We start from the raw sequence: 20,703 nt of genomic DNA on the forward strand, positions 1-20,703 counted from the left end.
GACGGAGTCCCATCTACAGAAAGAAAGCCTCCACGCCATTCATGACACGTCTTACTTTCGACGTAAGTTTTCGCCCGCTCTCGCTCAATTTGATCCTCGTGATCAAGCGGATCAAAATGAATGGCCCGGTCATGAAGTTGAAGGATTGCGATCATCACCCGTTTGTAGCAGTTGTAGACGGTCCCCACGGACACTCCAGCCCAGTCAGAGATGTCTTCAGTGGTTGCGGCATTGCCATAATGGCCAGCGCCGTTGAGAAAAATGGCGAGCTGTATTGGGACAGGGAGCTGGGGGTTATTCGAATTGTTGTAGAAGATGGCATGTCCTTGAATCAACTTCGTAAGTTCATCAAACACGTCCGCATCAACACAGAGCTTGCGACGGAATTTTTCAGGTGAGAATAGAGCCCACTCCTCCAGCAAGTGTAGCTGAGGCGCGCGACTTAGAGACGGACGGACATCAAGGACTCGACATTTCTCTACCTCGTCATGCAGTGCAGTGATTGCATCGGCAAACTGAGTAAAGACTCGTTCGCACATATCTGGGATATCGCGCGATAGGAATTCGGAGTACGCTGTGGAGAGTGACGTCAGAGAGTTGTTTGACAAGGCAGATGCGATCGACGACGTGGGGGACACTGGGGACGTTGGCCATGTTGGTGATGCGGACCGTATACTAATATCCGAGCCACTATGGCCATCGACAGCATCGTCAGATTCCTTATCATCGTCTTCATCGTCGTCTTCATCTAGTAGCTGATCTATCATAAACTCGATTAGTTCCATATATCGCGCGATGGTAAGGTCATTTCTGGTTTGTTTGAGGCTGCGAAGCAGCTTCTTTCGATCTGATTCACGGGGCATATTGATGGAGCTGCAGAACGCTATAGCAGATGGTACAGCTTGAAAGCTTAGGGTTTGTTTGTCAGCGTCGGAGCTTCAATACTACCGGCAACGCGCAAATTTCTGACCTTCCAAAATTCTACGAAGTCAACTTTGAGAACCGCTAAATAATAATTGACTGATTTTGACCTTACAAGGATTGCGCAAAAATACTGAAACTTTATTCCTCCGTCTCGTTACATAATACTGATGCTGTAGCCCATTTATCGTTTATCCTATAGTACTCAATCCTATAGCATTTGTTTCACTCGCCAAGTTCCCTCGTGTTCTAGCCTATTACATATCTACTTCTCACCTTAGCCAACAACATGATGATGCAGACAGCCTACTCAGAACTCAATGTCTCTGATTCTGTTTCAGATATCCTCGGTACGCTACAAAATATCGTAAGTGCTCAGTTTCTTGAATTAGAATTCGTGTAAGTCAAGAATCACAATCATCCGTTCCAGATCGCACGCTCGATTGTACGTTTACTCCTTCGCCTATTCCGACATATCAAATGTCATGTTACTGACAATGACTAGAATCCAGTCCTTGAAACTCCGTACTCCAGATTCCCCAATACCGACCACTCTACCATCGAGCTCGAACGTCAGAGCGTTATCAACATCATCGCTCGGCGCCAGCAGCAATTGGATACAGTCCTGTACGAGCTCTTGGGCCTGGAGGCCGTGATAGATAGCGTTGTCAGCATCATCGCTGAGCGCCGGCAGCAATCGGATGCAGTTCTGGACGACACCTCAGATCTGGAGGCCGTGATGGATAGCGTCAAAAATCATCATCAGCAAGTCGTCGAAAAGAAGGAGAAGATTATGCAGTCGATGAATCTGCACAAGGGACTCCTATCGGCTCTCTGGTGCTTGCCAACAGAAATTTTATCCCAAATATTTAACCACTGTCTCCCTGAAAACATATTTTTTCTATCCCCGTTGAGCCTCCCAGTTAAAGCCCCTATACTGTTAACAAGAATATGCCGACGATGGAAGGAGGTTGCTGTGGGTACGCCTGGATTATGGTGCCGGTTGTATGTGGAAGCCGATGACAAAGACATGCTGAAGGCAGCTTTCTGCTATGACTTGTGGCTCAAGCGTTCACGAGGACGTCCACTCTCGTTAGAACTTGGGTACTACTACTGGACCAAACTACGAAGCCTTCTTCGGCCTTACATGAGTCAAATCACATCTCTTCACGTCCATCATGTTGATTACTTCCGTGGCAGACACCCTCAGCTATTTGCTACAGACCTCCCAGTACTTCAGGAGCTAGCCATACGACTCGGAGAGATGTCAAATGATGATATTCCAACTATTGCACAATCCATCTCGCAACTGCCGTCGACTATGCGCAGTCTCAAGTTCACTCCTTAAATACCTACATACAAATGGACCAAAGAGGACCCTTGAAATCATTCACGCACACCAAATTACAATCATTATGCATCCTTTACGACGCTTCGCTCACGCGCACTCTATCTGAGCTGCTCAATGCTCTATCTCTCCCCAATTTGCATGCGCTTGAAGCTCGCTACAATGCATCTTGGCCTCATGAAGATATGAAGGCATTTTTGGCACGGTCAAAGTGTCCCCTGGAGACTCTGACTATCGGTGGTGGAGCGACGATAACAGATGCGCAGCAAGCGGAATACGTTTCCCTCACTCCTTCCCTTAAAGTAGTGAATCACAATAATGGTTCATACTCTTGATAATCCTGGGTAGCTACATATCTCGAGAAATGACGTTTCTGGGCTGACAGTAGAACAATACAATGCGACTAGAAGGAGAATAGCATAATTTGCAAAGCCAAAATTGATCAGCGCAAAAGCATCAGAAATTAAAATATCCATCGAACACTCCCCAGTTTCTTGCCGCGCACCACTGTACCCAAACAAGTGCCTTGCAGTCAGCCTTGTGACCGTCCACCCAGGCTTGCTTCTGGCAAGCCTAAGGAAGAGCTTGAGTCAGACACATGACTTGAATTGGAATGTATCACCACCAACGCTTACCTCTCCACAGTATGACGTTTGTTTGCAGCGGGAGCACAAGAGCAAGTGCGTATTATGAGAAGTATTCTCCTCTTTACCACAAGACCCACAGCATCTTGATTGGGTGTTCGAGTTGCATGCGGCCACATCATCGCTGGCCTTCAGCAGCTGCTCAAGCGAGCATGGTATGATTTTGATAATGGAGGGTTCTTCGACCCGTATGCCGACGGTCATGTCTAAGAAGCTATGCTGTTCGCCATACAGTACAGCAACTGTGTGGCCTGGCTTGATTTGCGGAGTGAGCGTGTGTCCGCGGTCGTCTGTGTATAGGCCGATGGTGACGACTTGACCACATTTATCCTTTACGCGTAATAGGACTCGGAAGAGACCGTAGGAGCCGACGATCTCACCAAGGAAGCACCAGTGTTGTCTGGGTACAATTCTGTACGGGCCCTCGACGTAGTAGGTGGGGTCAACATGATACTCATGCGGAAGGTCGCTGAATGTTGGAAAATTGACATTATTGCGCAAGAGGCTGTCAGAAGTCTTTGTTTCTAGCATTGTTGCGGTTTGATGCAGTAAACTGATTCAAGTTGAGCTTGTCCGAATAGAGATCAAGGAAGAATATCCAAACGTACGAGATTTTGTATGTTTGAAGCTGCTTCAACTTCAATCTGAGTTGAACGAGGTCACGATTCTGAGGAGACGAGAATGTTGGGGCAATGGACACTCTGGAAAGAAGACTGTCGTAGACTCCGTCACAGGGCGTGTTGGTGGCGTATCTAGTACGAGTCCTGATAGAAAAGAGCAACTAGTAAGTCTACCCTAAGTCAGTACGAGTCTAGAAACAATGCACAAGGACGAACATACCTCTGGGAGTAGGAACAAACACTGGTGGAAAAAGATACATGTGCGAGATACTATCAATAAGATTCTGAATGGTTACATAACAGTGGCTGCGTGATGATGGCGAATCACTATACAGTTCCAAGAACCAACGTAAGGAAGCGAACCCTCTTCAACATCAGGCGGCGAGGAAACGTGGGAGGGTTACCTGACAGGTACACATCGTCAAGAGAAATGACGGGGAGGCGCGCGAGCGTCGGGAGGATTCAGGAAGATGCCTCTCAGGTAATTTGATGAGGACCTCGCTGGGGAGGCAGGTGTCTTGGAATAATTTCATGATACATAAAACCGGGTCGGAAAGTGCTGCCAAGGGTGCGTGTAAGTGATAGTACCTGCAAGGGTTGGGGCAGCAATTTTTAGGAGGACTCGAACAAGGCAAAAGGGAAGCTGAGAAGAAAAATCTTTCTATATTTGATATGCCACTGGTGAGAAAGGAGTAGAATGGAATGACGAAAATGCACCGTTCCAATAATCAGTACTCAGTCTTTGTTGGCCTATGGCCCGGGATTGCTCCGATACCACGACTGCATTTGATTGGGAGTGTCCCAAATACTGGCTACATTCCATTCACGGTCACAGATATCGATCGCAAAATGAAGATATGATATGATATGGTAAAATTTAAACTCACTTCGCACCATAAAGCTTTAGAATCCAACAGAACCAAACAATCGCTACCTGAGTTGTTCATCAACTTGAACATCTCGCAAACGACATGCAGACAGTCAACTGGAACGCAAATCCATCCGCGGTTTCGCACATCATTTCTGCAATGCAGAACATAGTAAGTACTTGCAAAATTTCTAAACACGTCGCTCTGCGAATAATAACCAATCGCTTCAGCTACATTCACAAACAACTGTATGTCAATATTTATTTGTATATATCTGTGTTATTTAAAAATGGCAGATGCTGGACCTCGACACCCCGTACTCCCGAGCCGCACTACTTAATCCTAATCAATGCGTAATCGAGCTCGAAGACCACTGGAGCATCAACGCCATCATCACTGAACGCAACCATCAATTAGATACAGTTTTGCACGAGATCTCAGACCTGAAAACGATTATGAATGGCATCCAAAACCTTCACAGACAACTCGTTGAAAAGAAGAACAAGATCATTGATTCCATTAATTCGCACAAGAGACTTAAATTGGCTCTGTGGCGCTTGCCAACTGAAATTCTATCCTACATTTTCGTTGACTGTCTCCCGGAAGACAGATACTTGTCGCCCGCATCAAGACAGGCTCCCATACTGTTGACTAGAATATGCCGACGATGGAGGGAAGTTGCTGTGGGCATGCCCAGTTTATGGTGCAGGCTGCGTTTAAAAGTGGAGCATAATGACTGGCAAAAACGAGCCTTTTGCTATGATGCGTGGCTCAAGCGAACCTCAGGCCATCCGCTCTCGCTGGCACTCCGCTGCTACAATAATTGGACCCCACTAGTACGAAGCCTTCTCCATCCTTACATCCATCAAATCTTTTCTCTCAATATCGATTTTCAACGAGTCGAGCAACCTGAATGCGTATTCAAAGATTTCTCAGCACTTCGGGAGCTCATCATTCCAAATCATATTACATTCAAGCTACTATGTTCCTTCGCTCCCTTATGGGCCCACTTAACAAAAGTCGAGATCTTGGTAGATAAACCAGATGCATTCCTCCGTCTGCTCCGCCTATGTCCCAACCTCTCCTCATTAACGAATTACGCGGAATTCTTCCAAAAGAAGTCCTCGAGGCCATTCACGCACCCCAAGCTTCAATCTCTGCATCTTTATGGCGATCCTTGGAGTTCCAGAGAACCATTACTGGGCATGTTCGATGCTCTGTCACTCCCCAATTTACGCGTACTTCATGTTTGGAATACATCAAGCTGGCCTCATGAAGAGTTCAAGACATTTCTGACAAGGTCAGCATGTCCCCTGGAGAGCCTGGTTTTCGGCAGTACAGTGATTACGACTGTGAAGCAACGAGCGGAATACGTCGCCCTTGTTCCTTTCCTCGAAGTAGTAGTTCGGAATCCTAGTCGTACTCTTATATGTTACAAGTGATTCATGGCTCTTTATGACAAGGAGTACCGTGAATTGATACATAGTTCGTATGCAATGACAGAAAATCACGCAATACACACTCGGAATAGCATCTGTTTCAGCGAGCACAGAATTTGGATATAGGAATGGTACTTCAGCGTTGGTTGGTTTCTGATATGCTCCCTGATAATGAAAGATCAAAATGTCATATTTTTGAATGGACTGACCTCCCGATACCGCTAGTTTCGACGCAGGTATATGAACTCCTCGCACTGTTTTTAGTGCAGTTTGCTCGAAAACAAAACACTTTCGTGACTCGGGCCACTGTAGAAGAACGATCATCGGGACTGTTGATATCTCGAGCGCTTTAGGGGGAGTAATCACGATGAATTTGACATAAATGTAGGGAGGACAACGCATATGTACAACGAGCAACGATTACAGTAACGAGATACACGATCGAATTTGCTTAGAAGCAGAAACAAAACCGACCATGCTGTCCGGGATTGGGGGAAGGAGGAGGAGAAACATAATCCTCGTCACGTATCAGGCTATCATCATCCCTTGGAGCACCCGCTGCGGCGTACCGCTATATATGGACGTATGAGATTTGGAATACAACTAGAAAGGATGAGACATGCATACCAGTCTACCCGGCGCGAGAGGGACATCGACGATAGTCGGCGACACAGGACCTGTGTGAAGGGGCCACCAAGTTGATAGTCGATGTAAGCGGGATGAGAGGGTTGGGGAAGTGCTGATGGCAGAGGATTGGATGGTGGGTGGTGCTGGTATGGAACGAGACTAAAAGAACGTAAGTCGAATACACAATGATGGAAGTCCCCACTCACGTTTTTGTCTGGTGTCATCCTAAGTGGATGAGGTAAAGGGGATGTAGCAGGGAACTGCAAGGGAAGCGTCGAGTCAAGTGAGAAGCAAGCAGGTAAAAGAAACATACGTCTAAGGGATTACGAGGCTGATCAGCGCGAACCGCATCCGTGCGAAAAGAGGAAGAAAAGAGCTTGCGTAAAAAGCGGAGATGAATATGTGGATCCCTGGTAGGTAAAGGTCGAGGGATGGGGGACATGACAGGCACTATCACTGATTTACGGCGCACGGGACGACGTGTTGCATCGAACTGTAATGAAGAACAGTGTAATGAAGATAAAGGAAAGAGCAGAACCACGTACGTCGAGCAAACAAGAATAAGATGGACGTTCAGATCTACTGGTCTGTTAGAATATTAGCCTATAAACGATAGATATATAGAGGGAATACATACATTAGGTTGCGGTTCTTCTGCAAGCTCAATGGTAGCAAGAATATTTGCTGGAATGTTACATATGTAGATCTTGGTGTCACGGAAGGTCGAGTAAGCCAGTTGGCAGGAATCGGGCGAGAGGACGAGGGTCCTGGGGGATTCAACGTCGAATGAAGCGAGGAGCTGGCGGGATTCGAAGGTCCATAGCTTGATGGTATTGTCGTAGGAAGAACTGGCGAGAAGAACACAATCAGATGAGAGTGCTAGACTAATGATGCGATAAATGTGTTGGAAAGGAGCCCCGACAGTTTTAAGTGTCGATGCGTCAAACTCGTGGATTGTAGTGAGGTCGTCCTGGAATATGGTTACAATGGTTTTGTGTTTTGTTGTCCATAAAACCGGGTACGTCGACTCCGAAATGCTAGGGATAGACTTTTGTACAACCAACTTCTGTGCTTGAACATCCCACACCTGGAGGCAGTGGAAGTGTGCTCGATCTGATATCTGAACTATCGCCAGCTTCCGAGAGTCTCCTGAGAGTCCAAGTTCTCTTAAGCCAGGAATATCATCGCTAAACTTGAATGGACCAGACACAAGTTTGCCTGTATCCAAGCTCCATATCCGCGCTGTCCCATTGTATGACCCACTCGCTAGCAATGTGCTGTCCGCCGAGATGTCGATGCAGGTGATACCCCCAGTGTGAAATGTTCTCACGATCCCCGTCTGAACCTCACTGACTTTGAGTTCCTCATCACTGGCAGAGACAACCCATCGACCATCCCTCGATATCCTCACTGCTACTATACCATGCTCACTAACCTCCCGAGCCTCCTCAATCTCCTTACCCTCCCGCAGGTCCCATTGCCGGATGGTCTTATCGCCTGATCCGCTGATCATTTGCTTACCGTCGGAAAAATAGGAAATGCACGAAATATGTTTGTACTCCTCAGGATCCCGCAAGGAATGTTTCCATGGTCCATGTCCCTCCAAGGTCATGACTGGTGTCAAAATCAATTTGTTTTCTGGTGCATCGAGTTGCAAGCTGGAAGCCATCACAGCTGTATTCGCCAAACAGGCTGGCAAGTATGTCGGTAAATGGATATGTTCGCAGGTCGGTCCTCCTTGTGCTCTGTAATGCTAGGTTGACGTTGCGTAGTTATCAACTCTCACTCGTTCGAGAGCTGCCGCACTTTGCCTGTTCAAATCAATCGTCAGTCCATCCGTGCATGATATGCTCATATGGGTTTTGGCTTTACCAGGATCCAGGCGAGGTCTAAGAGCGATGACACGAGGATTTTTTTAAAGAAAAGAAGAGCGGTGATAGGCATATGGGCGCGTTTCATCTCTTTAAATCTTACAGACGGCTGTGCATTGTATAACATGTCCTCTTTAAACTTCACCGCTAGACGAGGACGAACCTGATCAAAGTTAGTGTGCTTGCGCGCGACATCGGAGGTTAGTCAAGTACCTGTTTTTGTCCCTCTCACTCATTTGAGAGCTGCGCACGTTGCCTACTCAAATCAATCGTCAGTTCAAAAGTGCACGATGCTCATATGGGTTTTGGTCTTACCAGGATCCTAGCAAGGTCGAAGAGCATATAGGCGCGTTCCATCTATTTAAATCTTCCAGATGGTTGTACATCGTACGGCATGTCCTTTTTAAACTTCGTTGCTAGACGAGGAAGAACCTGAACAAAGTTAGTGCACCTGCGCGACATCGGAGGTTAGTTAATACCTGTCTTTGTGCCATTTCTCTCTCTTACTCAACAGAGACCTGCCGCACTTTTCCTACTCACATCAATCGTTAGTTCATCCGTGCGTGATGCTCACATGGGTTTCGGTCTTCTAAGAAGGTCGAAAAACCTTGATGAGCATAAAGGGGCGTTGGGTCTCTTTGAATCGTACAGACGACTGCGCACCGTACGGCATGTCCTTTTAAAACTTCGCTGCTAGACGAGGATGAACCTGATCAAAGTTAGTCACTCATGCGCGACATCGGAGGTTAGTGGATGCCTGCTTTCGTATCACTTGTCTTTCTCATTCATTCGAAAGCTACCGTACTTTGCCTGCTCAAATAAATCGTCAGTTCATTCATGTGTGACGCTCATATGAATTTTGGTTTTACCAGGATGCTAGCAAGGTCGAAGATCATATGGTGCGTTTTATGGCTATATCTTCCGGATGGCTGTGCATCGCCTTTTTAACTCCATACTATTTCTAGATTCAGTCGAACCAAACGATGGGACCCAGATGGTTTTTTGAAGTGGGATGCTACGGTTCATACTTCGCCACCAGACGAAAACAAACCCTATCAAAGTTATGTTTCGATTGTCTTTGCGACGTGGCTGGTTGCACTTGTCACTGTTGCTAAGCGGAAGCACAGTTTGATGTAGTGCGCTCGCGTGCGATATGGATCCCATGCTCTTGACCACAGTATGTCGACGATGGCGGGAGATTGCAGTGGACATGCCGAGTCTATGGTGCAAGCTACGATTGGAAGTCGGGCACGGTAACTGGCAGCAGAGAGCTTCCTGCTATAACTCTTACCTCAAGCGATCACGAGGACGTCAGCTGTCGTTGACACTCGAGTGTCATAACGACTGACGGGAAGGAGCTACGAAGCCTGCTCCAGCCATACGTCAATCAAATATCGTCTCTGTCTTTTGGGTTATCCTCTGGTGCCAGCTCCTGTCCAGTGGTGGCGGCGGACTTTGGGAGACTTGAGAAACTGGTTATGTATATGACCAGTTTTGATCCTGCACTAACTATCGCCCACTCTGTCGCCCACTCTGTCGCGCAACTGCCGCCCAGCATGCGCACTCTCAAGTTAACGGACCTGTGGCTTGACCTCAAAATGTTGTCTGGCTTCAATCCTCTCGCATGGGTCAATCTCACGAATCTCGAGATCGTGATAGACGCACTAGATTCCTTCCCATGCTTGCTCCGCCTGTGTCCCAACCTCTCGTTACTGACAATAGTTGGAATTTTCAGGTCGACGGTCGAGACGCCGGCAAAATCATCGCACTCCAAACTTCGATCCTTGCGCATATCCGGGAATCTGGATGTGGACTGGATCGGAAGTCTCGGGCTATTCACTATAATCACGCTCCCCAATTTATGCGTGGTCGAGGTTCGCAATGTAGGTGAATGGCCTCATGATATGTTCAAGGGGTTTTTGACACGGTCATGGTGTCCCCTGGAGAGTTTGATCTTTGGTGGTGGAGTAGTGACTACGGGTCAGCAGCTAGAAGAATACCGTACCCTTTTTCCTTCTCTCTCATTAGTGACAGATCCTACGCGTTGCTCATTTTACTTTTAACTTGGATAGACTCGGACAGTTGTTTCGTACTACGTAGTTGATGAATGATGATAACGAGATTACTATGCTATAGCCCATACTTATCCTTCGCCAGCCCTTCAATAGAATATGTTCGTGAGCTATGATGCACGAGTTGTGAAATGTGTAGGCGTCTAACTGAAATCAAACATGACTCATTCAGTCCACGTTCCAGCCTCGTGTTTTGAATAGTAGCGCTCTTACCTTGGCAGTAGGGTGGGTATATCGCTAATATACCTTTTAATTGCATGCATGAAGACCTAGGGGAATCAAAGGGGAATGGCCATAATTTGCACCCGCAGGGTCTGATCATGTATTAGCTGTACTATAATATTTGTGTATGTGACAAAAATGCATTATTAAAAGACAGGTGCGTTCCATCCCGACCAGTCATCTACTAGTCCACATCTCATTCCTCCCACGACGGATAACCCACGCGATAAGACATTACATCGTACAGTCTGCAGGTGACATGTCGGACATAGAAATGTATATGAGGGCATCAGCGCTGTGCATGCGCTGGTCGAGATGCCAGAGATGGAGGTGCATGCGCGTGGCAAGGATCGCAAGGACGCATACCTGAAAGCTGTAAGTGTTTGGGTGTTATTAGTAGTAGGAATTAGCGACAGAAGTTGGAAGTGCATACATTTCGAGGGCAGTGTAGTATGGGGACTGTATGTGTGGAACATCAACGACTCGATCATATTGAAGGGTACCGGGAGGTTTACACACGTTGGGAAATAGCGCTGGCACGAGGATGTTGACGGTCCGAGAGAACTTTTGGAACAGTAAGTCATCACCGATGAGTACGGAAACATGAAACATGCAAAGTCCTGACTCACGGAGACCACACACATAATAGAATATGTTATGCTTCACCAAGATGGATTGCAGAGGGCCCTTTGTCGACCGCCAGCTCTGTATGGCACGTGTGAGTGTGAGAATGATCAATACTGGGGCGAGTGTTAGTGAGCACGCATTTGCAATCTATCCTCCTAGTTCCCAGCAACATACCCAGTTGAAACGCAAATAAGAAAATAAACGATATGAAGTATAGAACACTGCTTGACCTCGAGGGGCAACTAGGGGTGCCCGGGATCGCGCTAGTCGTAACTGTGGAACAGAGTGAATATGTGCGAGTAGTAGCAGGAGAATGTGAGGTCACAATATGAGGTGGCAGTGGTGGCAAAACGAATGCTGACGGATGTCACGACCATAGCCTGGCTTATTCAGCAATCATGAGATTGGATGCGTTGAGGGAATGGGACTCACGAAAGCAGTGGACAGCAGGCCCACGAGTACGATCCTATTGTTGTTCCAGAGCACATATGTTCTAATCATGAAAAAACCTCGATGAAACGGATGAGGAATGCACATATGTTATGTAAGAAGCAAATACATTCAGAGCAGATGATTGATATCTGACTGAAAGCTGTGAGAGGAAGAGCAGCACTCGACAAGGACACGTATGGAGCATGTAATGTGTACGTACATGAGTAGACATTGATCAACATCTGACATTTCTGGCGAACTCATGCGGTAAGTATCAGTGTAAGTCCACTGTATATCCACATACATTGGGGTTTTTGATCGGAGCAAAGTTCACTGAAATACAATACGTCAATTGTTGCCAGGAAGATTGTGCCGGAGTTCATCGACGCACGATATAGGTGCATGACGATCAGAAAAAAGGGGAGATGTCGTGTCATGATGTAAAGGGCTTTTACTTTGGTCCAGCGCGACCGACGCAGAAATTTCCACTTTGAACAACGTATTGTCAGTATCCACACTGAGGTTGTCACGGAATGAGTCATTACTTCTTCGTGAAGTGCACATGCATAATCACAAGTCTGAATAAACAAGTTTAACGGCGGACGGAAAAAGATCAGGATCAGCTTACCCAGAGTGTCGTTATCGACACTAAGCTTTCAAGTCAGAACGAGGAAGAAGCCGTTCAGATGATACGTACTGTACAGGTACTGATGGAATATGATATGTTAACTTGCTCTCGTGTTATTAAGAAAGCAACGCACCGCTAATCGCTGCAGACTCGTGGCCGCTGAGATATCGACTGCCGAATACTCCGCCTGCATTTGTTTGATACTGAGTGAAGAAACGGGATCCGAGCACACACATCATGCACCTTCTTATATCTGAAGGAGCCCGGCACGATCGGGGCGTAAATATTTGAGACAGCAGGCTAGCCTGGCTAGGCTTGGTCGATATTTTTAATGTGAGTCGGACTCCGGCGCATCAGTAAACCGGTGAGACCAGCATGAATTGGCGTGATTAGAATGCTTTATGTTGTTATAGAATGGCATCGGGATCAGTACGATACTGCGTGCATTAAACGATGACTCGGAACTGTTGACTCAGTCCCTGGGTCGAAACAATACCAACAATCTGAGGATAAGTCGACCTTGCATAGACTCATGACCAGTCTGCAACGTACATCTTTTGAGAGTGGGGCAGTCAAAGTTAACTGGGGAAAAAATGGCGAAGCACGGAGTTCGAATTTTAGTTTTGTCTTACCGTACGGGAGTCTGACACAGTAGTGGCCGTTTTGCTGCATCTCTATGTAACCCAAACCATGAGTTTCCTGTAATTGTCCACCAACCTCGATTGAACTTCGAGTTCAAGTCTTCATCAACTTTAATCCCGCGCCAGTACTAACAACGTGCAGAAGTCGACTCGAAAGAGGACATCAACTTATCTCTCCCCGGCCTTGGATATCGCTAGTGCACTGCAGATCATCGTTACAATTGAGCAATGGTTTGTCTATGTGGATTTATCTGATGTGATATTGACTAATTGTCAGATTCTAGATGTCGAAACCCCATACACCCCAGTTCCTCCAATCACTGCGCAACCGAGCTTAAAGACCAGAGCATTAGTACCATTATCACCGACTGCCAGCAGCAGCTAGATGCAATTTTGCACGACATCTCAAGTCTGGAAACAGTCATCGATGAAATCAACAATCTTCACTGATAACTGACTGAACAGGAGCCAAACCCAAACATCATCCTGTCCATCACCTTGCACAAGCGACTCGTATAATCTCTTTGGTCCACTTATCTTGCAGCACAAACCAGGTATGCCCACGACAACCTTCATCTATCATCAACATATTCTGGTCAAGTTTCAACAGGATGGGGACCAGCTTTGATGTGGCGACAAATACCTGTCTTCCGGGAGACAGTGAACGGATAAGATGACAAGTAGCCATTCAACCCCAGAAGACAGCGCGAACCTCCCTTCTGCCTTGACGTATGTATCAAGCAATCATGAGGACGTCTGCTCTTGTTGGCACTCGCCTACTACTCTTTTGTTCGAAACTCGACCCAGCTACGAAGACTCCTTCAGCCTTACATGAATTGAATCTCATCATTCCCTATTCATTGTTTGACAAACCTGACCCCTTGTTAAAAGACTTCACGGCACTCCAAGAGCTAAAAGTCGATGAGCCGCTTACTGAACAACATTCCTTGCGACTGCCGCCCACTCTCCGCAGTTTCAGCTCACAGAATCATATTTCTACCTAAAGCTCTGGCTGACCTGACGAATGTCGAGATCCCCGTACATCGCCCGGACGCAGTCCTCCGCTTGCTGCAGCTATATCCCGATCCATGCTTGTTAGCAATCTGTCTGGAATCCAATAGAACTAGAATATTCGAACCACTCGTGCGCATTCGAATTCAATCAGTTGTTGATGTTGATTCCTCGCGTCTTGTATTCACCGATACAGTCGTTTCGTACTACGTAGTTGATAACGAGATTGTGCTATAGCTCATACTTATCCTTCGCCAATCCTTCAATAAAATATGTGAGTGAATCATGATACATGAGTTGTGAAATGAGCGGGCTTCTAACTGAAGACTCATTCAGTCCGCGTTCCAGTCTCGCGTTTTGAATAGTAACATTACTACCTTGGTAGCAGCCGATATACCTTCTAATTGTATGCATGAAGATCTAGGGGGATCAAAGGGGAATGGACATGATATGCACCCGCATGCGGGCCTCTCTGATCACGTATTAGCTCTACGATTTCGTGTTATAATTAATATTTGTGTATGTGACAAAAATTCATCATTATTATAAGTCAAGTGGGTTCCACCCCGACCAGTCATCTACTACTCCAAATCTCGCTCCTCCCACGACGGATAACCCACACGATAAGACATTACGCCGTACAGTCTGCAAGTGACATGTCGGACATAGAAATGCATATGAGGGCATCAGCACTGTGCATGCGCTGGTCGAGATGCCAGAGATGGAGGTGCATGCGCGTGGCAAGGATCGCAAGGATGGACACCTGAAAGCTGTAAGTGTTTGGGTGTTATTAGTAGTAGGAATTAATGACAGAAGTTGGAGGTGCATACTTTTGGAGGGCGGTATAGTATGGGGACTGTATGTGTGGAACATCAACGACTCGATTATATTGAAGGGTACCGGGAGGTTTACGTACGTTTGGAAATAGCGCTGGCACGAGGATGTTGATGGCCGAGAGAACTTTCGGAACAGTAGTCATCACCGATGAGTACGGAAACATGAAACACGCAAAGTCCTGACTCACGGAGACCGCATACATAGTAGAATATGTTATGTTTCACCAGGATGGCTTGCAGAGGGCCCTTTGTCGACCGCCAGCTCTGTATGGCACGTGTGAGTGTGAGAGCGATCAATACTGGGGCGAGTGTCAGTGAGCACGCGTTTGCAATTTATCCTCCTAGTTCCCAGCAACATACCCAGTTGAAACGCAAATAAGAAAATAAACGACATGAAGTACAGAATACTGCTTGACCTCGAGGGGCAACTAGGGGCGCCCGGGATCGCGCTAGTCGTAACTGTGAAAGTGGCGGAGTGAATATGTGCGAGTAGTAGCAGGAGAAGGTGAGATCACGAACCATATGAGGTGGCAATGGTGGCAAAACGAATGCTGACGGATGTCACGATCATAGCCTGGCTGATTCAGCAATCATGAGATTGGATGTGTTGAGGGAATAGGACTCACGAAAGCAGTGGACAGCAGGCCCACGAGTACGATCCTATTGTTGTTCCACAGCGCATATGTTCTAATCATGAAAAAACCTCAATGAAACGGATGAGGAATTCACATATGTTATGTAAGAAGAAGCAAATACATTCAGAGCAAACGGCTGATATCTGACTGAGAGCTGCGAGAGGAAGAGCAGCACTCAACAGGGACCCGTATGGAGCATGTAATGTGTACGTACATGAGTAGACATTGATCAATATCTGACAATTCTGGCGGACTCATGCAGTAAGTATCAGTGTAAGTCCACTGTATATCCACATACATTGGGGTCTTCGATCGAGGCGAAGTTCACTGAAATACAACACGTCAATTGTTGTCAGGAAGATTGTGCTGGAGTTCATCAACGCACGACATAGGTACATGACGATCAGAAAAAAGGGGAGATGTCGTGTCATGATGTAAAGGGCTTTTACTTTGGTCCAGCGCGACCGACGCAGAAATTTCCACTTTGAACAACGTATTGTCAGTATCCACACTGAGGTTGTCACGGAACGAGTCATTACTTCTTCGTGAAGTGCACAGGCATAATCATAAGTCTGAATAAACTAGTTTAACGGCTGACGGAGAAAGATCAAGATCAGCTTACCCAGAACGTCGTCATCGATACTAAGCTTTCAAGTTAGAACGAGGAAGAAGCCGTTCAGACGATACGTACTGTATAGGTACTGGTGGAATATGGTATGTTAATTTGCTCTCGTGTTATTAAGAAAGAAACGCACCGCTAATCGCTGCTGACTCGTGGCGGCTGAGATATCGACTGCCGAATACTCCATCTGAATTTGTTCGATAGTAAGTGAAGAAACGGGATCCTCGCACACAAGTCATGCACCTTCTTATCTCTGAAGGAACCCGGCACGATCGGGGCGTAAATATTTGGGACAGCATTTGAGCGGCAGGCACCATAGACTCGGAGCAAGTCTGGTTGCGTGGTTAGTACGGTGAACTGATTGGTGAGCACGCACCAGTACATTTGAAGGTACCACAGCGAGAGTCGAACATCTGAGTCCAATAGACTGAGGTGCACTTGCTGACAGAACTATTAGATTGATTTTTAGAGTCCCATAGACTGAAATATTGATTTCTAGAGAGGCGTTGCTCCGGGTGACTAACGGACAAATTGAATCATCTTAGACTCGGAAGGATCCATGTTTACACGAGGAACGCTTAATTAACCTCTTCTGATCAACTTCGGCCGTGTTAAACGCACGCCTCTTTTGACTGTAATACACAAGTAATCATATTGCGCTGGAAGTGTGTATCAGTTCGAGCACTTGACTGGCAGAGGTACCTCACCAATCGTTTTTAATCGTTTTATAGCGTTGCTGTACTTGTGTTGGCATCAGAATCAGTACGATATTACTGCATGCATTAAACGATGAGTGAGGCAGACTGATCGATCTTGGCAGGCGAAGCACGGAGTTTGAATTTTAGTTGTGCCGGGCCCGGGCGTCGTCTTCCCGTCTGACACTAGCCGTTTTGCTGCATCTCTATGTCACCCAAACTATGAATTTCCACCAACCTCAATTGAGAGTTCAAGTCTTCATCGACTTTAGTCCCGCGCCTGTACTAACGACGTGCAGAAGTCAACTCGAAAGCTCTCGCCGGCCTTGGATATCATTAGTGCACTGCGGATCATCATTACAATTGAGCAATGGTTTATCTATCTAGATTTATCTGATGTGATATTGACCAATTGTCAGATTCCAGATGTCGAAACCCCATACACCTCAGTTTCTCCAATGCCAACCACTGCGCAATCGAGCTTAAAGACCAGGGCATTAGTGCCATTATCACCGACCGCCAGCAGCAGCTAGATGCAATTTTACACGACATCTCAAGTCTGGAAACAGTCATCGACGAAATCAACAATCTTCACCGATAACTGACCGAACAGGAGCCAAACGTCATCCTGTCCATCACCTTGCACAGGCGAGTCATATCATCTCTCTGGCCCATCTGACCTGCAGCACAAACTAGGCGTGCCCATGACAACCTTCCTCCATCGTCAACACATCCTGGTCAAGTTTCAACAAGATAGAGGCCAGCTCCGATGGGCCGATAAATACTTTTCTTCTGGGAGACAAGGAACGAAAATGTAGGATAAGACTCTAGTCAGGGAGCGGCCATTCGACCTCAGAAGACAGCGGGAACCTGCTTTCTGCTTTGACGTATGGCTCAAGAGAACACGAGGACGTCTGCTCTCGTTGGCACCTACCTGCTGCTCTTTTGTTCGAAAATCAACCCAACTATGAAGTCTTGCATAGATTCAATCTCATCATTCTCTATCCATCGTCTGACAAACCTGACTGCTTGTTAAAAGACCTCACGGCACTCCAGGAGCTAATAGTCGATAAGCCGCTTACTGAACAATGTTTCTCGCGACTCCCGTCCACTCCGCGCAGTTTCAAACTCACAAACTCATATTTCTACCTCGAGATCCCACACCGGACGCAATCCTCCGCTTGTTGCAGCCATGTCCCAACCTATGCTTGTTAGCAATCTGCCTATAATTCAATGGAACTACGATAACTTGGACTGGGATTCTATGTGTTCGACGCTACCATAGTACTGCAATCGACGCTCTCTTCGCAGTTGTGACTACTGCCTCAAGATCTGCGACATAACCTTCTAGATATCCGTGCAGCCAATAAGTGATCCAGTGTTATGCTCTGAACATCGGCTCTGATACTATGCACTAGCGACACATACAACACAACAATCGAAAATTCATGGCCCTCATTCATTCCCCCGAAGTAGTGGATGATCACAATCGTAAATCTGCATCAAATTGAATCGCGGTTATGCAAAATTCAGCTGGGATGGCTACCAAGAACTTAACTTGGAGTCTTGGACTAGGGAGGAATAAACTCGATAGTATTGCTGCAGCTGTATGCATATGGAAGTTTCTCCATTTTTGCCACGATCACTGTATTCTTGTCCGGTTGCTCACAAACACCCCCTACAATCCACTTCGTGACCAGGCTTTCTTCTCACAATTCTAAAATTGGGCTAGATACAAGTGAAATCGAGATTTGAGGATCTTGTACTGAGAACACCGCTGAAAGTACGCACTTGTATTTGTGCTCCTGACGAAAATAAGAGTCATCGGACCCATTAACAGATTTTGTAGGTTTAGTGCCAGCGATATTAATTAGTGCCTTCGCTGCATGCATGCAGCCGCACCATTCGTTACGAACCCCGTCTGATCAAGTTGGCTGCTGCCAAAGGACTTCTCCGCGCGAATTATCTCCACCCGGGAAGCTAAAGCGCTAACATATGAAGGCACAGTGGGCACTTGGTGGCCATGGATGTCCTCTCAAACCAGACCATTGCCAGTGCCATCGAAGCCATCAACCAAATCCAGTTCCATTTGACCCTTTTTTTTGTCATTGTTCGAACTTTGGTGTCGAAAGGTGCCTCTTGCAATGTTATCACTGGCAGTTGCCGCACCTGTAATTTGAATTGGTATGGTATTTTTAGTAGTTCCCATCCGATGATCATCGATGCAGATATCCATGATCTATCGATATCACTGGCCCGGGAATTACGGCCTTAAAGCAGCTGAGAGCTCATCGACATCGATGGATCATCGCAAACTTCCTCTGACGCTTCAACTTTACTTTTCGCCTTAGCCAACAACATGCAGACAGCCTACTCAAAATTCAATATCTCCGAGTCTGTTTCAGATATCATCAGTGCACTACAAAGCATCGTAAGTGCCCAGTTTCTTGGATCAGAATTCGTATCAGCCGAGAATAACAATCACCCATTCCAGATCGCACGATCGCAAGTGATTGTATGTCTATTCCCTGGTTTATTCCGACACATATCGAGTTACTGACGATGACTACTAGATTCCAGTCCTTGAAACTCCATACTCCAGAATCCCCAATACCGATCGCTCTACCGTCGGGCTCGAAGGCCAGAGCGTTCTCAACATCATCGCAGAACACCAGCAGCAGTTGGATGCAGTCCTATGCGAGATCTCGGGCCTGGAGGCCGTGATGAATAACGTCAAAACTCTTCATCAGCAAGTCGTCGAAAAGAAGGAAAAGATTACGGTGTCGATGAATCTGCACAAGGGACTCGTATCGGCTCTCTGGCGCTTGCCCACGGAAGTCCTATCCCATATATTTAGCTACTGTCTCCCCGAAACCAGATTGTTGTTGTCCCCGTCGACCCTCAAAGCCCCCATGCTGTTAACAAGAATATGCCGACGATGGAGGGAGGTTGCTGTGGGCACGCCCGATTTATGGTGCAGGCTGTATGTGGAAGCCGACGACAGAGACTGGGAGCGGGCAGCTTTCTGCTATGATACGTGGCTCAAGCGTTCACGAGGACGTCCGCTCTCGTTAGCACTCGGGCGCTACCACTCGGCCAAACTACGAAGCCTTCTTCAGCCTTACATCACTCACATCACATCTCTCCGAGTCTCTGTCCACTCCTTCCAGGGCGAATCCACTCAGCTTTTTGTAACAGACCTCCCAGCACTTCAGGAGCTGGCCATACTAGGAATGACAAAATATGATATTCCAACTATTGCACAATCTATCTCGCGACTGCCATCCACTATACGCAGTCTCAAGTTCATTGACATGAGGCCGTTCTTCGACATCGAGCCCTTGTCTTCTTTCAGCCCCGTATGGGCCCACTTGACTGATATCCAGATCGCCGTATGTCACCCGAACGCTGTCCTCCATTTACTTCAGCTATGTCCGAACCTCTCCTCCTTAACTCTCCGCGTAGCATTCGACCAAACGGAACCCTTGGAATCATTCACGCACACTAAATTACAATCCTTACGCGTCCTTTATGACGCCTTGCTCACGCGACCTCTATCGGACCTGCTCAATGCTCTATCGCTCCCCAATTTGCGCGCGCTTGAAGCTCGCCGTAATGGCCGTAATGCATCTTGGCCTCATGAAGATATGAAGGCATTGTTAGTACGGTCAAAGTGTTCCCTGGAGACCCTAACTATCGGCGGTCGAGTGACGATAACAGATGCGCAACGAGCAGAATACGTTATCCTCACTCCTTCCCTCCAAGTAGTAGTGGATCACAGTAGTACATACTTCTGATCGTACTGTAAGCTGACCGGCGTAACTTTGGCTGCTTTCAAAGAATTTCAACCTCGCAATGAATGGTACATGTTAGAAACATTGATTGAGGTTGTAAGTTATGTGCACCAGTAAGAATTGAGTGAGATACTTAGGTCGTGACGATT

At 46.8% G+C, this 20,703-nt stretch overlaps 8 protein-coding genes across 8 annotated transcripts; 4 read left to right on the forward strand and 4 right to left on the reverse strand.

The window, feature by feature from the left end:
• Positions 1-1,124: 1,124 nt before the first annotated feature.
• Positions 1,125-2,269, forward strand: F5147DRAFT_841120 (uncharacterized protein; the record flags this gene model as incomplete). Its single annotated transcript, XM_041444349.1, has 3 exons — positions 1,125-1,288; positions 1,352-1,366; positions 1,427-2,269. Exons 1-3 carry the CDS (start codon positions 1,211-1,213, stop codon positions 2,267-2,269), a joined length of 936 nt encoding a protein of 311 aa, XP_041285898.1. The 5' UTR covers positions 1,125-1,210.
• A 228-nt stretch (positions 2,270-2,497) lies between these two features.
• Positions 2,498-3,548, reverse strand: F5147DRAFT_39784 (uncharacterized protein). Its single transcript, XM_041429596.1, has 3 exons — positions 3,522-3,548; positions 2,905-3,466; positions 2,498-2,842 (listed from the first exon to the last, which is right to left on the reverse strand). Exons 2-3 carry the CDS (start codon positions 3,442-3,444, stop codon positions 2,726-2,728), a joined length of 657 nt encoding a protein of 218 aa, XP_041285899.1. The 5' UTR covers positions 3,445-3,466; positions 3,522-3,548; the 3' UTR covers positions 2,498-2,725.
• A 1,150-nt stretch (positions 3,549-4,698) lies between these two features.
• F5147DRAFT_780608 (uncharacterized protein) lies at positions 4,699-5,844 on the forward strand (the record flags this gene model as incomplete). The annotated part of the gene is made up of 1 exon (XM_041442485.1): positions 4,699-5,844. The coding sequence occupies one exon, from the start codon at positions 4,699-4,701 to the stop codon at positions 5,842-5,844; it is 1,146 nt and encodes a 381-aa protein (XP_041285900.1).
• A 348-nt stretch (positions 5,845-6,192) lies between these two features.
• Positions 6,193-8,080, reverse strand: F5147DRAFT_841123 (uncharacterized protein; the record flags this gene model as incomplete). Its single annotated transcript, XM_041444350.1, has 6 exons — positions 6,193-6,412; positions 6,469-6,627; positions 6,675-6,728; positions 6,782-6,961; positions 7,014-7,055; positions 7,106-8,080. 6 exons carry the CDS (start codon positions 8,078-8,080, stop codon positions 6,293-6,295), a joined length of 1,530 nt encoding a protein of 509 aa, XP_041285901.1. The 3' UTR covers positions 6,193-6,292.
• A 1,743-nt stretch (positions 8,081-9,823) lies between these two features.
• F5147DRAFT_780610 (uncharacterized protein) lies at positions 9,824-10,402 on the forward strand (the record flags this gene model as incomplete). Its single annotated transcript, XM_041442486.1, has 1 exon — positions 9,824-10,402. One exon carries the CDS (start codon positions 9,824-9,826, stop codon positions 10,400-10,402), a length of 579 nt encoding a protein of 192 aa, XP_041285902.1.
• Positions 10,403-10,701: 299 nt separating this feature from the next.
• On the reverse strand, positions 10,702-12,442 carry F5147DRAFT_39830 (uncharacterized protein). The gene is made up of 12 exons (XM_041429600.1): positions 12,321-12,442; positions 12,084-12,270; positions 11,997-12,025; positions 11,913-11,943; positions 11,820-11,852; positions 11,693-11,769; positions 11,586-11,640; positions 11,435-11,533; positions 11,263-11,373; positions 11,153-11,197; positions 11,067-11,092; positions 10,702-11,006 (listed from the first exon to the last, which is right to left on the reverse strand). Exons 2-12 carry the CDS (start codon positions 12,232-12,234, stop codon positions 10,923-10,925), a joined length of 741 nt encoding a protein of 246 aa, XP_041285903.1. The 5' UTR covers positions 12,235-12,270; positions 12,321-12,442; the 3' UTR covers positions 10,702-10,922.
• A 2,019-nt stretch (positions 12,443-14,461) lies between these two features.
• Positions 14,462-16,166, reverse strand: F5147DRAFT_39911 (uncharacterized protein). Its single transcript, XM_041429602.1, has 13 exons — positions 16,066-16,166; positions 15,983-16,015; positions 15,829-15,925; positions 15,742-15,770; positions 15,658-15,688; positions 15,565-15,597; positions 15,435-15,511; positions 15,328-15,382; positions 15,169-15,267; positions 14,997-15,107; positions 14,889-14,932; positions 14,803-14,828; positions 14,462-14,742 (listed from the first exon to the last, which is right to left on the reverse strand). The coding sequence occupies exons 1-13, from the start codon at positions 16,078-16,080 to the stop codon at positions 14,604-14,606; spliced, it is 789 nt and encodes a 262-aa protein (XP_041285904.1). The 5' UTR covers positions 16,081-16,166; the 3' UTR covers positions 14,462-14,603.
• Positions 16,167-18,978: 2,812 nt separating this feature from the next.
• F5147DRAFT_764547 (uncharacterized protein) lies at positions 18,979-20,623 on the forward strand. Its single transcript, XM_041440714.1, has 3 exons — positions 18,979-19,191; positions 19,255-19,275; positions 19,334-20,623. The coding sequence occupies exons 1-3, from the start codon at positions 19,120-19,122 to the stop codon at positions 20,555-20,557; spliced, it is 1,317 nt and encodes a 438-aa protein (XP_041285905.1). The 5' UTR covers positions 18,979-19,119; the 3' UTR covers positions 20,558-20,623.
• Positions 20,624-20,703: the final 80 nt, after the last annotated feature.

This window comes from Suillus discolor (assembly GCF_016758755.1).
Source record: "Suillus discolor strain FC423 chromosome Unknown F5147scaffold_111, whole genome shotgun sequence".
Lineage (NCBI taxonomy): Eukaryota > Fungi > Basidiomycota > Agaricomycetes > Boletales > Suillaceae > Suillus > Suillus discolor.

Coding starts and splice junctions, on each gene's coding strand:
- F5147DRAFT_39784 (XM_041429596.1), bottom strand. CDS start 3,444: ATGCTAGAAACAAAGACTTCTGACAGCCTCTTGCGCAATAATGTCAAT. Junction 2,843..2,904: donor AAACGTCATACTGTGGAGAG/GTAAGCGTTGGT, acceptor GCTCTTCCTTAG/GCTTGCCAGAAGCAAGCCTG.
- F5147DRAFT_39830 (XM_041429600.1), bottom strand. CDS start 12,234: ATGACTCATTCCGTGACAACCTCAGTGTGGATACTGACAATACGTTGT. Junction 12,026..12,083: donor GATCGTCATGCACCTATATC/GTGCGTCGATGA, acceptor ATTGTATTTCAG/TGAACTTTGCTCCGATCAAA. Junction 11,534..11,585: donor CACCACTGCCACCTCATATT/GTGACCTCACAT, acceptor TCTGTTCCACAG/TTACGACTAGCGCGATCCCG.
- F5147DRAFT_39911 (XM_041429602.1), bottom strand. Junction 15,689..15,741: donor CCTCGATCGAAGACCCCAAT/GTATGTGGATAT, acceptor TGAGTCCGCCAG/AATTGTCAGATATTGATCAA. Junction 15,598..15,657: donor ATTGATCAATGTCTACTCAT/GTACGTACACAT, acceptor TTCCTCTCGCAG/CTCTCAGTCAGATATCAGCC.
- F5147DRAFT_764547 (XM_041440714.1), top strand. CDS start 19,120: ATGCAGACAGCCTACTCAAAATTCAATATCTCCGAGTCTGTTTCAGAT. Junction 19,192..19,254: donor TCAGTGCACTACAAAGCATC/GTAAGTGCCCAG, acceptor CACCCATTCCAG/ATCGCACGATCGCAAGTGAT. Junction 19,276..19,333: donor TCGCACGATCGCAAGTGATT/GTATGTCTATTC, acceptor GATGACTACTAG/ATTCCAGTCCTTGAAACTCC.